This window comes from Apostichopus japonicus, chromosome 9 (genome assembly GCF_037975245.1).
Source record: "Apostichopus japonicus isolate 1M-3 chromosome 9, ASM3797524v1, whole genome shotgun sequence".
Classification (NCBI taxonomy): domain Eukaryota; kingdom Metazoa; phylum Echinodermata; class Holothuroidea; order Aspidochirotida; family Stichopodidae; genus Apostichopus; species Apostichopus japonicus.
In genome coordinates, this window is record NC_092569.1 from 27,444,498 (window position 1) to 27,461,576 (window position 17,079).

Genomic DNA, 17,079 nt, shown 5'->3' on the forward strand with positions numbered 1-17,079 from the left:
GGTCCATCCCCAGAAGAAGAAAAGATAAATGTGACGTTATGCATTTCTGAGGTAATCACTTGTAGGCTATAAATTAGGTATACCATTATGTCGACATGGTTGTTCCCAGAACACTATTACTGTTGTTCACTCATGGGCACTTAACGTATATCATTGTTAAAAAGGTACATTTTGGTAAAATTAAGCCTACCTTGAGACCTCCCTCCAAGAAGCAGAATGACATCAATCAGAAGATGAGTAAGAAAAGGTGATCGACACTGCTTTAATCCTCCTTTATCCATTTTGAACAAATCCAGAGGCGGAAAGGGAAAAACGATCTAAGTTTATCAAATGTCTTTTCCTGTGGTAAGTAGGTACGTATCATGTATGTCTTGCCGTTCTGTGATACTAATGAAGAATTACTGACCGTAGCCAGTATTTATTACCATCTTCATAAAGCGTCCAATAAAGTTACCCATATAATGTCTTTTAATTGGTCATGATGGTGGATGACGTATGTAATGTTTCATGCATATTCAAGTTCAACATCGTGATTACAACATGGAGCTGATTGTACACAATTCCGTATTCACATCATATCAATTAGTTGATTAGTTGAAGTTTGGAAGCTGATGAGCGGTCGATTGTTTTACAGACGATACCCCAGACAATTTGAATAGGCAATGAAAATTGCTTAGTCTCAATTGACTGTTTATGCCTTCAATGTGCAGATAGATTGAACACAGCTAGTTAGATTTGAAGCATTAATTCTCTTCTTTGTAAAACAAGTCTTGTGAAAATGATTGGTTGTTGCTGCCCCTCGAGGTTTCTACTCCACCCACACCCCACCCCTTCCTCCCTTCCCTCGATTGAACTTTCTTCCTACGCCTCGGATACCACGATTCTCTTGAAAAGTGACCAAACACTATAAATGACATTTTCAGCAAAACACATGTGTATCCGCATATATAGTCCGTAAAGGGAGACTTCTGGTAACCAATGAGCATGGCAGTAATGGCATTTATATATCACAACAATATTAGTGTATCAGGAAAACTTGAATTTGCACGTGATTTCTGTCAGACCCCGATCAGCCCTTTATTGTTCTACAGCTAACAGTAGGGGCGCAACAACTGTTTTGTACTGGGGAGAGGGGGGGGTAAGATGAAAAACTTCACATTAAGAGGATTCCAAAATTCTTCCGACTGATTTAGGTAGGGGCATAGAAAGGGTACAGTACTGTACTCTTGTTTAGCCAGTAGGTATGATTACCTCCGACATTTGAAAATCCGCCCTTTAGTGGTACGGACATCAGGATTTTTGCTGCTTCGGGCATTCTTGTGGTACTCGCGGGAAAGTTGATCTTACGTAGCTATTGCCTATGCTCCATTCCTTTTCTATCCGACAGACGAAACTCGATTTTGGTATTTAGGATGCCAAAATTTGAAATGCTCGAACGATTTAGTACGAAATTGCACCCTTAAAACGAAAAACTGGTCGTCTATAAAGCATTTTTCACGAAAACTTGTAATCCGGTTAACAATTCAAAACAGATATTCTTCACGGCAAACTTCCTCCCCATCTTTATTTTGGCTTGAATCTCGTCCGTTTCAACTTGGACTGTACCATTATCTTTTGATGTGGAGAATATACATTGTTATTAATTGAAATATGACAAAGCCATTGAAGAGATTAATATGATTCTAAGCTCCCCTTTCTCAATTATTAATAATGATTTATAAGGGATTGACATTAATTTATGTAATGATTTAAACGCATTACAGTTAATAAAAGGATTAACTAAAAACCACTCTCCCCCATCGTTTATCAACATCGAACATGCCAAAAGTAAACGTTACATCATATTGTACAGAACTTTCGTGCGTCAGCGGGGAAAATGTATAGAGCTAACTTGCGTTAGCAGAAATAGTGGAACCCATACCTATCCATGAATCATATCATACCGTGCAACGATATACCCCTATCGTGATTTGCGAAGTGTGGCTCAAAGGCGAAAACTTCTATCATTTAATATATAGCATAAGTGGATGCTTGATGTTGCATTTTTTCCTAAATTATCATAATAGGCTAGTTGTACAGAAACTTTGCTTGAACTAAGTCACTAGTAATATTATAGCATCAGCCATAGATTTAATAATATGATGCTACAATAAGAGGGTTTGCTTGCTTAAATGATCCTATTATTATGTACAGCAACAATCATTTTATCCATACATCGCCCATCATGCGTTTTTTCTTTAGGCCATCAGATATTCAATCTCACCATGACTGTACTGTAATAATGTCAAATAAATACAGTATGTAGAAATCAGCAATTGATTTTACCCAAAACTTATTCTATGTTAGTAAGTGGGTTCACTGGATTTTTAAATACCAGCTTGGGGAGGGGTATTGTTGCTTCTAGAAGGAGTGTTTTTTTTTCAAATTATTTACTATTGTCTCCTAGGAAGCTTGTAGAAGTCGATTACAAAAGCACATCTGGTCTTTGTTTGAGTAGGAGAAGGGAGACAATGGAAAAAAATTAAAAGGGCCTGTGACTGTGTGGGAAAAAAGTCCCACATGAAAACATGGGGGTGGGGATGGGGAGGTGGGGGAGAGTGGAACATTGTCAGGCTCTGACTAGTAGTATGTGATGAACCTTAACAGTGTCATTAGTTCCCTCTTACATGCAGTCAGGGTGGGGTGGAGAGGGACACTGGTACAGGCAAAATAATGAAAAGCACAAAGAAAAGGATAACAAACAAGATTTCATCATTGCTATGTTCTTTTTATTGTGTCCTGTCACAGTGAACAGCAGAAGAAGGCAAGGTATAAAGGTTTTCAGCATAAACATCAAGCTTCCTTTGGGTAGGATTTGTTCATGGAAGGGGCACAACTTTTATTATGGGGGGGTGGGGGTCTGATTGACTCTAGCGTTTCTTTGAAAAATCACAGATGGCATCATTGACATCTTTTGTAGCAATTTATAAAACTTTCCATTTGATAGGTCACTGGAGCTCAAATTGTTGCTCTGTATGAGAGCCTCTAGATGTAAACACATTCACTGCACCTATGTACAGTAAATACCAAAAGTTCTGAATTGTTTTGAAATATATTTTACACGATGTTTAACAATGACAACTACTTAAAAACTGCATATTATAGGCTCACAGAGTAAACAATATTCACTAGCAGCATTTCTTGTTCAGAAATATACTTTCACCTTTTGTTATGATTTCATGTATTGATTCTGACAAGAATATTCAAACGACAAAAAAAATCCAGTCCAGTTAATAATATCATGTTGTTCACATGGATTTGAAATCACATTCTACTGACATCAGATGACCATTGCCTTGTTAACACAATTGCAGAGAATGAGTAATTTCTGTGAGGAAAAACCTGTACAGCTTATTAAGAAAAAAAGAGAAAGACAAGTCACACACTTACCTGAAGAGTAAATTTCCACAGCAAGGAACCAAGTTCATTACAATCTTCTCCATGTTGGAGAAAGACTGTTGATTAAGTGCATGAAAATGTGTACCTTCTTTTGCTTTAAATCGATCCCAAATGTTGCTGCCGCTTGCATTAGACCAATTAGCAAAGAGTATTGAGACGTGACAATTAATACTCACATCGGCAGCTGATGACCAAAATTATTGTCTTCTTGTGCTCAGCATATAGATATGGTTTGCAAGGTTTTCACATTCTGACTACACATGACCTTTGACCACCAAAAACAATAAGTCTCATGATTCTTGAACTCAACATGTCACAACAACATTTTTAATATGAAATTGGTCCAAGCTTCCTTTCTTGAGATATCAAGTTTAAAAGCAACCCATCACAAACACATCACTCATCCACCTGCATGACTACAAATTATCATTGGAACCAAAAACTGATATTTCTATCAGTGACAGTGATATGCTAAGACATCACAGAAACAAAGCATAATGACTTACAGAGATATGCTAAGACATCACATAAACCAAGCATAATGAATGACAGTGATATGCTAAGACATCACATAAACCAAGCATAATGAATGACAGTGATATACTAAGACATCACTTGAACACAGCATTATTTGACTGGCAGTGATATGCTAAGACATCACAGAAACAAAGCATACTGACTGACAGAGATATGCTAAGACATCACAGAAACAAACCATTATGACTGACAGCGATATGCTAAGACATCACATAAACCAAGCATAATAACAGACAGAGATATGCTAAGACATCACATAAACCAAGCATTATGACTGACAGGGATATGCCAAGACATCACATAAAACCAAGCATAACGACAGACAGTGATATGCATAGACATCACATAAACCAAGCATAACGACAGACAGTGATATGCTAGTACAACACTGAAACAAAGCGTAATGACAGACATTGATATGATAAGACAATAGACCAAGCATAATGTTCTTACAGTGACATCCTAAGTCATCACACAAAGACAAGCACAACTTCCAAACAGTGACATTCTGATATATAACACAACTCAAATACAACAGTGATATGTGATGCAGACAATCACAGAAATTAAGCACAAATGTTCTGTTGTGTAGTGATATGTAGAGATATCACTCTACAGATGCAACATATATCCAATCATATTTACTAATTGTTTAATGTGTCTATATTGTGATAGGTCTCTTAATTGTGATTGATGTAGTTTAAGGGAATATCTTTATTTGTTTAATTCACAGACATACTAGATGGAGTTATCCCTGGTGGTATTGCTTTGAGTATTCATCTTTACTCTGCCTTCAGTACCTTTGACAGGGACAATGATAAAGCAGAGAGTACTAACTGTGCTGATAGTAACCATGGTGCCTGGTGGTACAGGAGCTGTGCAAATTCTAACCTCAATGGTGACTACATGGCAGCAGATGATGCTCTATCAAGCATACGCTGGTATGATCTACCTGGAGGTGACTATAACATAAAATACACAGAAATGAAGATAAGAGATATATATATATATATATATATATATATATATATATATATATATATATATATATATATATATATATATATATTATTTATATATATATATATATAGAGAGAGAGAGAGAGAGAGGTGGGTGGAGAGAGAGAGAGGTGGAGAGAGAGATTTATGGGCCCACTGAGCCCATATATATATGGGCTGCGTGGGCCCAAATGTTTTATTTACACCTCAATGCATTCCGGCACGAATTTGTGGGGCCCAATATTTTGGGGTCCACAGTTTTTGGGATTCAATATTGGGGGGGGGGGGGCAATTATATCTTTTAGCCACATTATTTGGGCCAAATATTTTTGGGGCCATTTAGACGCAAATTTTATTGGGCCAAAGTATTTGGGAGGGGACAAAATTTTCAAATTCCAATAACGCCAAAAACTGAAATCAGATTGTATCCAAATATGGAATACAGTGTTTGGTTAATATATGGTACATCTGGGCATAAATACTATGATATTGAGTGATGACATACAACGCTTAAATATTCCACTATAACCATTGTGCCCTTTGAGCTCTTGTTTGGAGAGAGGCCAAAATATTAAAATTCCAATAACTCCACAACCTTAAATCGGATTGTAACCAAACATGGAATACAGTTATTGGTTAATAGCTGGTACATGTATTACAACACTTTAATATTCCACTTAAGCAAGGAACCATAGTGCCCGTTGTGCTCTTGTTAAACAATGGATTAACATTTAGGCCTACACTGAGGAACTGAAGTCATCATCGACTTATCCTTAAAGGAGCATTCCAGGACTTGAGCATACTTTAAAGATTAATATCTCGCAAACCAGACTATAAACAGAAACATTACCGACACTCAACTCATTCCTATTTCTTGGACAGTCAATATGACGTATTAAGACTAAATTCATCCTTAAATATAAGCAAACCTGCTTGAATGGGAGTGAAGCTAAAAAATATATATTTGTAGACGTTTTATTTCTTTCGTTTACTCTCTAAGTGATAACAACACGCGTAGGTAGAACTATGAAATAAATATTGTACTACACTTGCTGAATATCGGATATGATTTGGCGGCTAATAACCTCCCCCACCCCACCCCCATTGCTCTGTGCCCATCTCCGATTGGCCGACCGGTCAGTCACCCCTCCCCTCCCCCACTCTGGTCCTCATTTCATTATCGTCTTGACCAACGTTAACGCCTCCATTGATACCAGATGTATTACAACGGGTAAATAGAAAAGAAATGATGCCATGGCCGTTATATACCTTGCATGATTACGTTTACATCCATTTTGTGAACGGAAAAAATGAGCCTGTTGTAGGTCGGTAACCTTTTGACTCCAATGAATAGGAATACTCCAAGTTATAGCCAACAAGAGTATAAAGGAACAAGAAAAGAAACTATATCTATAACAATATGGTAAATCCAGTGGCGTACCTAGAATAGCTGGCACCCGTGGCGGGTTCTTCCTTTGTCCCCCCGTGCCGGGAATGCCGTACTGGGGGTCTAAGGCTTCCCCCTCCCCTTTGAGAAAATTGTGTTTGTTAGGTGACTTAAAAGCAAAATGGTGCTATCTTTGGCAAAGCCTTGAACTGATTACACAATGGTTTACAAAAACAGTAATGAACTTGGGGGGCATAGGGGCTGTAGCATGGCACCCGTTTAGTGCGCCACTTGGGGAAATTGTTATGTCATTAAGAAAATAGCGCTAAGATTTATGAAAAGGAGCACTTTTGCACGATTTTTTTAAACATATTATTTGAACAGTTATTATGCAACGGCTGAGCTCCGACAGCATTAAAAACTCCACAAGAAAATAGTTGTGAAAGCTCCTTTCTCATACTCTACTGGTTTATTTCACAAAGGGTTTTTCGTTGGTAACCATGAAAGTCATCCAATAACTGGAATAAATATCTACAAAACATTGGATTTTTGTACCAACTCGTGAACCAAAATGGACGCAACGTCCATATACGAATTAGTGATTAATCTTTGGATATTACTTCCTTTATACTATATCATATAGTTGTAAATCCATGAACATATACAACATTGGTCTTTCATGTCTCATAAAGTTATATTACAGTTTTTGTATAGGCTCATCTCATTGTTCAAAATCAGAAAAAAAGCTCTCGTTATCATAAAGAGAATATTAATTCTCAGCGATGCGGTAATTGCTTCTGATAATAGCACAGATATCACGTTTTGAACATGGTAGACGATATTAAAAAGAAAACCCCGTAATAAAAACCCCGTAAGTAAATGTCATATTAATCAAACGCGGTTCAACGGGGTTTAATGCTCCACTATATAGGCCTTTCATTAACAAAATTATCATAATAATATTAAAATACACTCAAAAAACAGAACGGGCTTTTCATACACAAAAAAAGCGAAATCAATTTCATTGACAGATTAACATAGAAATGACCTTCACACACACACACATGGCAATGCGATCGATTGTATGGTGTTGTGATCGATTGTATCGTGTTGTGATCGATAGTATGGTGTTGTGATCGATTGTACTGTGATGTGATCGACTATACTGTGATGTGATCGATTGTACTATGATGTGATCGACTGTACTGTGATGTAATCGATTGTATGGTGTTGTGATCGACTGTACTGTGATGTGATCGATTGTAATGTGATGTGATCGATTGTACTGTGATGTGATCGACTATACTGTGATGTGATCGATTGTATGGTGTTGTGTTCGACTGTACTGTGATTTGATCGATTGTATGGTGTTTTGATCGATTGTAATGTGATGTGATCGACTGTACTGTGATGTGGTCGATTGTACGGTGATGTGATCGACTAGGCTGTGATGTGATCGATTGCACGGTTATGTGATCGATTGTACGGTTATGTGATCGATTGTATGGTGTTGTGGTCGACTGTTCGGTGATGTGATCGATTGTATGGTGTTGTGATCGATTGTACTGTGATGTGATCGACTGTAATGTGATCGACTGTACTGTGATGTGATCGATTGTACGGTTATGTGATCGATTGTTTGATTTGGTTTGATTTATTTATTTGTTTTTCACGTGTACATTTACAGTGTGAAGGAAGTCCTCCAAAAAGCGTACAACAGCTTAACAAAGTAGAAGACTCCCTGTATAAAGGAAAGAAGAAAAGTATTTACATAACAATACAAAATAGAATAATTCGACAATAATTGTACGGTTATGTGATCGATTGTATGGTGTTGTGGTCGACTGTTCGGTGATGTGATCGGTTGTAAGATGATGTGTTGCTTGTACTGTGATGTGATCGATTGTATGGTGTTGTGGTCGATTGTACTGTGATGTGATCGACTGTACTGTGATGTGATCGGTTGAACGATGTTGCGTTGCTTGTACTGTGATTGATTCAGCGGTGACGTGACAACCATACCGATTACTTAGTGAGATATTATGGTGTAACAAATTATGTGCAACTAAACTGAGACTTAGTCAGAATCTAACAAAATCAAGTTAACCATATACAGCTCAAAATACAGCTTTTCATTTCACCTCAGTGTGATATATGCAGGTGTGATTTTGTCTTTACCCTGATCTATATCTTTAATGATATAACGGTTATATTGTCAACGGTTGAGTGATGGGATATCATATTCTTAATAAGTTTTAGCAATCACTCATGCATCATTTTGAATCTCTATAAAACATCGTTTTATTGATTGCTAAGAAGATTCATAAGTAAACACACTGCCTCTTTTCAACCTTCTCTTATCATCCTATTCTTTCATTTATCTTTGCTCTGTTGCATGCATGTATACGATTGATATATCTCTTTTATTGTATCACACAAGTGATCTCTGCGATCAAATGGTTTTAGGGTGCGATTTTTTATTCAGTGTAAACTTTTATGACATTTTCTATGAATCGTGAAATTAAACCGAGTAGAGTAGTAAATTATATGTCAGCTGTTGCTAAATCTTACTTTTTATTTTTATTAAAATATATATATATATATATGTATGTATTTATAAAAATAATAATACAGGCTTATAAGCACAACTACTACAGAAAACTGTGTGCACTGCTGTGCTGGAAAACAACTAAATAAATCTGAAAGTAACGATACAAAACTCAAACCTGGTCGAGATTCTGGCTGAAATCAGAACCATTGACAAATAAGTAGTGTTTTAATTGCCTCTTAAAAGTAACAACATTTTGGATTTCTTTAAGGCTGTCAGGAAGCTTCTTCCACAATTTAGGTCCAGCCTTCGCAAACGAGCGATACCCATACGAGGATTTAACTCGAGGCTCTATCAATAACGTATTTCTGCTACGGTCAGAGGTTACCAATATATCATGGATATATTTAGGACCCAGTCCTCTAACAGACTTTAACACAATCAATATTATTTTAAAGTACACCCTCTCCTTGATTTATATATATATCATATATCATTCTTGCAGCAAAAGTTTGAACAGATTGGAGTTGATCATATAAATATTGGTTGAAACCAAAATAAAGTGAGTTACAATAATAAATATGCGAAATAACCATGTATTGGACAATAGTGCTTAACTCAGACTAAGTAAGATAGACCGCATTTTAGAAATATTTCTGAGATTTTTAAATCACCTGGATTTAAGTGAACAGATTTGATGCCAAAAAGACATGGTATCGTCAAAATGTGTCGTCAAATAATGTAATCAGGGTATGTACGTATGTATGTTAGATCCTCGGGAACTCGCAAAGAAGCCATCATTGGCTTATCAATGCCGCAAGCTCACCGAAGTCAGTCTCTTAGATTCATATTTAACGTCCATGATTATAAATTGTCAATTGTCAACAATTTTGAAAGCTTAATATCTCTGTAGAGATTAACAAAAGGACCAATGAAGAAACACATTTGATTTATCGATATTAATAGTAAGCCCTGAAACACTCGAAATTAGATTTGATATTTGATATGCCTCTGAGAGAGACTTACATATAAATAAAGTCTGTGATGACGACCGTGTTATCCGCACACTGGGAGATATTAAAGGAGACACCAGAAATATCTATCTCATTGATGAGAGGATTCAGTCTTAATTAATGAGTTTAATATTTCAGTATACGTGATAAAAAGGTTAGGGTTGAGAGGACACCCTTGACGGACACCTCGCCAACACCGAAATACCTTGCCAAGAAACCATTATTTGAAGCATAAGTAGTGATATTACTGTACAGAAGACCTTGACCAACTCTTCGAGTTGGGGGACGCTGATTGTACGTCGAGAGGTTCGAAACCGGTAAGGAAGGTCGTAATTCCACTGTAGGCGTTTGTCACCTGTATCGAACCATACTAGTTCTGTTTTTTTGGTGACATATTTTGCCTTACTGTAGAGATCAAACATGATTCTAACCAACTCAACCAAAACATATATATATATATATATATATATATATATATATATATATATATATATATATATATATATATATATATATATATATATATATAAATATATATATATATATATATATATATATATATATATATATATATATATATATATATATATAAATAAAAATCGTAATGAGTTGGAAAATCAAGAATATATATAGAATAGACTCAACCAAAACAATATATATATATATATATATATATATATATATATATATATATATATATGTATATATATATATATATATATATATATATATATATATATATATATATATATATATATATATATATATTTATATAAATAAATAAATGAAAATCGTAATCAGTTGGAAAAGAATATATATATAGAATAGATATAGGGGGTTAACGGACACCCTTGCATAAGAAACCTTGGAATAATTCGCCAAACGTCTATTGTTTGAAATGCCGGACAAAATGTTGCTAAACAAGGTTCGGATCCACTGTATAAAAATCGGTCAGAAGTTAAAGAAAGAATGCGTTTTAAGCATAAAATCCCAATCAAGGCAGTCAAGAGCTTTCTCATAATCTTACAATAAGAGGGCACCTGGGGTAGAGTGGTCGTCTCAGTAATCAATGAGGTCTAAGTTAAGACGGATATTTTCACCTATAAATCTCCCTTTTAAAACTAAGTTTGTTCTGGACTAATCAAGTCTTGGAGAACTGGAAACAGCTGTATATTTTCGTTACTATGGTTACCTGCTTGATGAAGGGTATTTGTCAGATTTTTATTTTATTTTATTAAGGTATTTCTCATAATCTAGTTTACTTATAAGTTTAGCCTAAAAACTGCTGAACGAGTCTCTAGCCATCCATGTTGGCAAATCAAAATGCAAATAATGCATCATGCAGCCCTGTTCGTCATCGCCACCCCAGAAAAAAAACACGAATGGTACATTTAATGATGGCGCCCTCACTTCTTCTTACTACTATTATGTTGTTGTCAGTAGACAACTTTGCCTAACTTACCCATCTGATTGCTCAAGTGGGCTCTCATCTGACACCCACCGTAAGTGACCTTCCACAGGATCGTCGGTGATTCCTATACCCACAGATATCCACCTTCAGCAAATAGATTACCAGCTTTTCTAAGCAAATTTGTCTACGAAAAAGTAGAAACGGATACTAATCATTAAATGAATTCTTACAATTGCAATTTGGACATTCTTAAATAAACGGATGACCCTTCTATCTAAGCTTCCGCACTTAATGTGTGTACCGTTGCAAATTATTCATTAATTAAGAAAATTTGATGTTTTCTCCCAAATTTAACGTGTAGTTTCCACGAAGCCATGTATTTCAGTGTATATAACCTTAGATATAACGCAATAACATAAATATAATATGTTGGTTCATTTTGTCAGACCTGTAAAGGCCTATAGTTTGATAATCGTAAATTATATGAAATAATAATACATTGTTTCACCTTGATCTCGAACCAGGGATCAAGAATTGGTAATCTTCCAGAGGTCACCATTGCTCCAGCACCGATACCATTACAATATCCGTCCGCTGCATTAAAATTGAGTTGAAAGGTCAGGGAGAATTTCAAGAAACATCTCTGTTTACTACTGATGTATATGTATAGAAGTTGTTCCTCTTGAAAAAGAAGGGAAAATAGTCACGTGCAGGGCGTTTCGAACATATCTGTTTTTGTTGGTTGAGGATGGTTTGAGACAACAACTTCTCAAACAAAAACAAACAAAAAAGCCAGAAAAAAAATTAAAAGACAATTCAGAACACATTAAACGCCATAACATCTTAAGAAGATAATTTCTATTAGCTAGGTTTTTTCCATTTCCACCGCAGTATAGTGGTACAGAACATGGATGTTCCGTGAGTCATAAATTCGGACACGGGGTCGGTGATCCAACCGGCGGCGCCGTGGTCTTGAATCAAGTGCCTCGGACGAAACTATTGCTCCTTCCGCGACCAATAGGAAGTTTGTGCATTCGTCACCTCAACATGCCGGCAGGTTCCAGCGACCGTATAAACGGTATTTACACCTATAGGTAAACCCTTTTATATAATTCATACGCTAACATTTAAATGCGGCATCTGTACGTGAAAGTCTAAGGCCAGTCTAAAGTAATAATTAATATCATTGGCTTATGTACGAAAGTATACATACTCAGTTTGACAGGAAGTGAAGATAATCAAATTCAAGTCTGTACTTAACTTGTCAGTAATGTCTCATAGTCTGTTAGTAATGGCTTTCACTATGATTATCAAATATATACTGAATGATAATTTCATTCCTTTTCGTATATATTAAGGTTTGACAACTTTCCATTCATATGAAGATGAAAGATTTGTTCTAAGAATTTAAACTAGCTGGTGTCAAACCGAATCCCCCCCCCCCAGCCCCAGCCCAGCCCAACTCTTCGCTCAGTAAAAAAAAATGCGTGGAATAGAAAATGCCTATGAAAATCAAACCTTTGACTTGAATCAAGTTCTCTGTCATCCTGCAACCATCTGAACTGACCCTCCATTTCCTGATCGTCAAGTCCTATCCAAAATTCGGTTGCGTTTGATTTAGAAAGGTCTGATATTATGTCCTGAAAGAAAGCACAAACATAGCAATCATCACAACAAAGTAAACGTCACTGAGGACAAATAAACAAGAGAGTATGTATCCGCATTACAAACGGAACAAATCAATTTCTACCTTGATTGTTTCGAAATTTGTTCATAAGCAAAGAAAAAAAATAAAGATAAATATGAGACCAAACTATAACAGTTATTCAGAAAATGATATCAATCTGTGACAATAAAAAAAAATTTCATAGAATTTTAATTTCAAGATTGTGAAAATGTTTGACCAATTTAGTACATCTATCGAATTTTGGCCAAGTTTGTTCATCATACCAATCTGAATTATTTGTAATTTGTCTCTAATCCATATCATACGCTCTTAAATGTCACAAATATGACTTTTCTGACATCAATTATGACAATTTGAGTTGAGGAACTAATTTAAAGAACTTAATCTGTCGGCTACAATGATAAAAAACGGAGCAGCGATAGTCAGACCAGGAAGCGAAAACAAAATAATAACAATAATGATAGTAATAATAATGATAATAATAATGATGATAATAATGATGATAACTGTGGTGCCCCAGGAGAGATTGTTTGAATTATGCACACTTTTGTGTGGTGTGTAGGCGTGACAAGTTACCAATGACCAAGGTTAAGTTACACATCCGGGACAGCAAGTTTGCTTATGAGGATGTTCATTAATCAAGAATCAAGAATCGAGTCTCGCACTTGCCATAATCAGGAGGAATTATATTTATAATTCGTTAGCATGAAGTCTTGTTCGTAATTTAATTGAAATAGTAATAGAGTAACTGGTAGTAGTGAAATGACAGTACCCTTGTCACGGTTGCACAACCTTCCTTCGCCACCGACCTCCCCCCTCCCTCCCCCGGGACTCTTTAAGGTCAAAAGAATATGTTTGTAAGCTAACATTTGTTTTCACACCGATATGCCAAATAATTTACACACTTCGTATATTTTTCTCGGGAGGGGGGGGGGGGCTGGGGGAGCTAGACACTGCAAGATCACATTGAACATTTTTTCCAAGAGTGGATGTCGCATATTCATACATTCAAGAATTGACAGATAAATCGTAATCAAAAGTTAAGAATTTTGTTTGTAATTTGTTTTGTTTTTGTTTGTTGCTTTCGTTTTTGTTTAGTAAATTCCGTTCAATGAACAGTGAGGATCTTGATTGTGTAGCAATGGACGTGAACGGCAACTTTAAATTTCTGCCTTGTGGGTCGACGCAAACGTTCATTTGTGATTTACCAATCTGTACCGACAGTTAGTATGATTACATCATTCAGTGTATATTTGATAATCATACAAACTAAAAGCCATTATACTAACAGACTATGAGACATTACTGACAAGTTAGAGGTGGGATCGCTCGTAAATTCTGTACCTCCATGGTCCTTCACACCACCCGATTCAAAAAATAGGAAAAAGTGGCGGAGCTATATGGCGGGCCATCAGTCTCAAATCATGGGAGATCGACTTATACCGATTTAAATCGACATATACCAGTTTCCCTCGACATATCATCGATTTATTCTACATATCATCGATTTATTTTACATATCATCGATTTAAATCGATGATAAGTAAAATAAACTGGTATATGTCGATTTAAATCGATGATAAGTAAAATAAATCGATGATATGTCGAGGGAAACTGGTATATGTCGATTTAAATCGATGATAAGTAAAATAAATCGATGATATGTCGAAGGAAACTGGTATATGTCGATATAAATCGATGATATGTAGAATGAAACTGGTATATGTCAATTTAAATCGACATATACCAGTTTCATTCTACATATCATCGATTTATTTTACTTATCATCGATTTAAATCGATGATAAGTAAAATAAATCGATGATATGTCGAAGGAAACTGGTATATGTCGATTTAAATCGATGATATGTAGAATGAAACTGGTATATGTCAATTTAAATCGACATATCATCGATTTATTCTACATATCATCGATTTATTCTACATATCATCGATTTATTCTACATATCATCGATTTATTTTACTTATCATCGATTTATTTTACTTATCATCGATTTAAATCGATGATATGTAAAATAAATCGATGATATGTCCATTTAAATCGACATCTACCAGTTTAAATCGATGATATGTCGAATTAAATCGGTAGAAGCCAATTTCCGTGGACTTATACCAGTTTCTAGCGTCTCAAATTGACATATACCTATTTAAATCGACATATCATCGATTTAGCTCATTAACATATTCCAAATCCCGATTTCGGTGATGATTGACATGTGGAGATACATCACGTGTAGTCACCTGACAATGGCGATGACGAACAAACAAAGTTTTTAAAAGGGAGATTTATAGTTGAAAATATCCGTCTTTACTTAGACCTCATTGATTACTGAGACGACCACTCTACCCCAGGTGCCCTCCTATTGTAAGATTATGAGAAAGCTCTTGACTGCCTTGATTGGGATTTTATGCTTAAAACGCATTCTTTCTTTAACTTCTGACCGATTTTTATACAGTGGATCCGAACCTTGTTTAGCAACATTTTGTCCGGCGTTTCAAACAATAGATGTTTGACGAATTATTCCAAGGTTTCTTATGCAAGGGTGTCCGTTAACCCCCTATATCTATTCTATATATATTCTTGATTTTCCAACTCATTACGATTTTCATTTATTTATATATATATATATATATATATATATATATATATATATATATATATATATATATATATATATATATATATATATATATGTATATATATATATATATATATATATATGTATATATATATATATATATATATATATATATATATGTATATATATATATATATATATATATATATATATATATATATATATATATATATATATATATATATATATATATATATATATTGTTTTGGTTTAGTTGGTTAGAATCATGTTTGATCTCTACAGTAAGGCAAAATTTGTCACCAAAAAACCAGAACTAGTATGGTTCGATACAGGTGACAAACGCCTACAGTGGAATTACGACCTTCCTTACCGGTTTCGAACTTCTCGACGTACAATCAGCGTCCCCCAACTAGAAGAGTTGGTCAAGGTCTCCTGTACAGTAACATCACTACTTATGCTTCAAATAATGGTTTCTTGTCAAGGTATTTCGGTGTTGGCGAGGTGTCCGTCAAGGGTGTCCTCTCAACCCTTACCTTTTTATCACGAATACTGATATATTAAACTAATTAAGACTGAATCCTCTCATCAATAAGATAGATATTTCTGGTGTCTCCTTTAATATCTCCCAGTGTGCGGATAACACGGTCGTCATCACAGACTTTATTTATATATAATTCTCTCTCAGAGGCATATCAAATATCAAATTTGTTTTCGAGTGTGTCAGGGCTTACTATTAATATCGATAAATCAAATGTGTTTCTCATTGGTCCTTTTGTTAATCTCTACAGAGATATTAAGCTTTCAAAGTTGTTGACAATTGACAATTTATAATCATGGACGTTAAATATGAATCTAAGAGACTGACTTCTGTGAGCTTGCGGCATTGATAAGCCAATGATGGCTTCTTCGCGAGTTCCCGAGGATCTAACATACATACGTACATACCCTGATTACATTATTTGACGACACATTTTGACGATACCATGTCTTTTCGGCATCAAATCTGTTCACTTAAATCCAGGTGCTTTAAGAATCTAAGAGATATTTCTAAAATGCGGTCTATCTTACTAAGTCTGAGTTAAGCACTATTGTCCAATCCATGATTATTTCGCATATTTATTATTGTAACTCACTTTATTTTGGTTTCAACCAATATTTATATGATCAACTCCAATCTGTTCAAAATTTTGCTGCAAGAATGATCTATGATATATATATAAATCAAGGAGAGGGTGTACTTTAAAATAATATTGATTGTGTTAAAGTCTGTTAGAGGACTGGGTCCTAAATATATCCATGATATATTGGTAACCTCTGACCGTAGCAGAAATACGTTATTGATAGAGCCTCGAGTTAAATCCTCGTATGGGTATCGCTCGTTTGCGAAGGCTGGACCTAAATTGTGGAATAAGCTTCCTGACAGCCTTAAAGAAATCCAA

The 17,079-nt window shown here is 35.3% G+C and overlaps 2 protein-coding genes across 4 annotated transcripts in view; both read right to left on the bottom strand.

Moving 5' to 3' along the window:
• LOC139974357 (fibrinogen-like protein A) overlaps window positions 1-17,079 on the bottom strand; it is a 148,189-nt gene that overhangs the window by 27,053 nt on the left and 104,057 nt on the right. The window contains exon 1 of one of the 2 annotated variants that reach the window (XM_071981438.1): window positions 191-376. The exons of the other annotated variant lie outside the window; for it this stretch is intronic. Coding sequence (XP_071837539.1) covers window positions 191-281 — 91 coding nt within the window. The 5' untranslated portion in view covers window positions 282-376. Of the gene's footprint in view, window positions 1-190; window positions 377-17,079 lie in introns of those variants that run through there. 2 annotated transcript variants of the gene reach the window in all.
• Window positions 1-17,079, bottom strand: part of LOC139974360 (fibrinogen-like protein A) — a 76,959-nt gene that overhangs the window by 27,053 nt on the left and 32,827 nt on the right. The gene's annotated exons all lie outside the window — the stretch shown is intronic.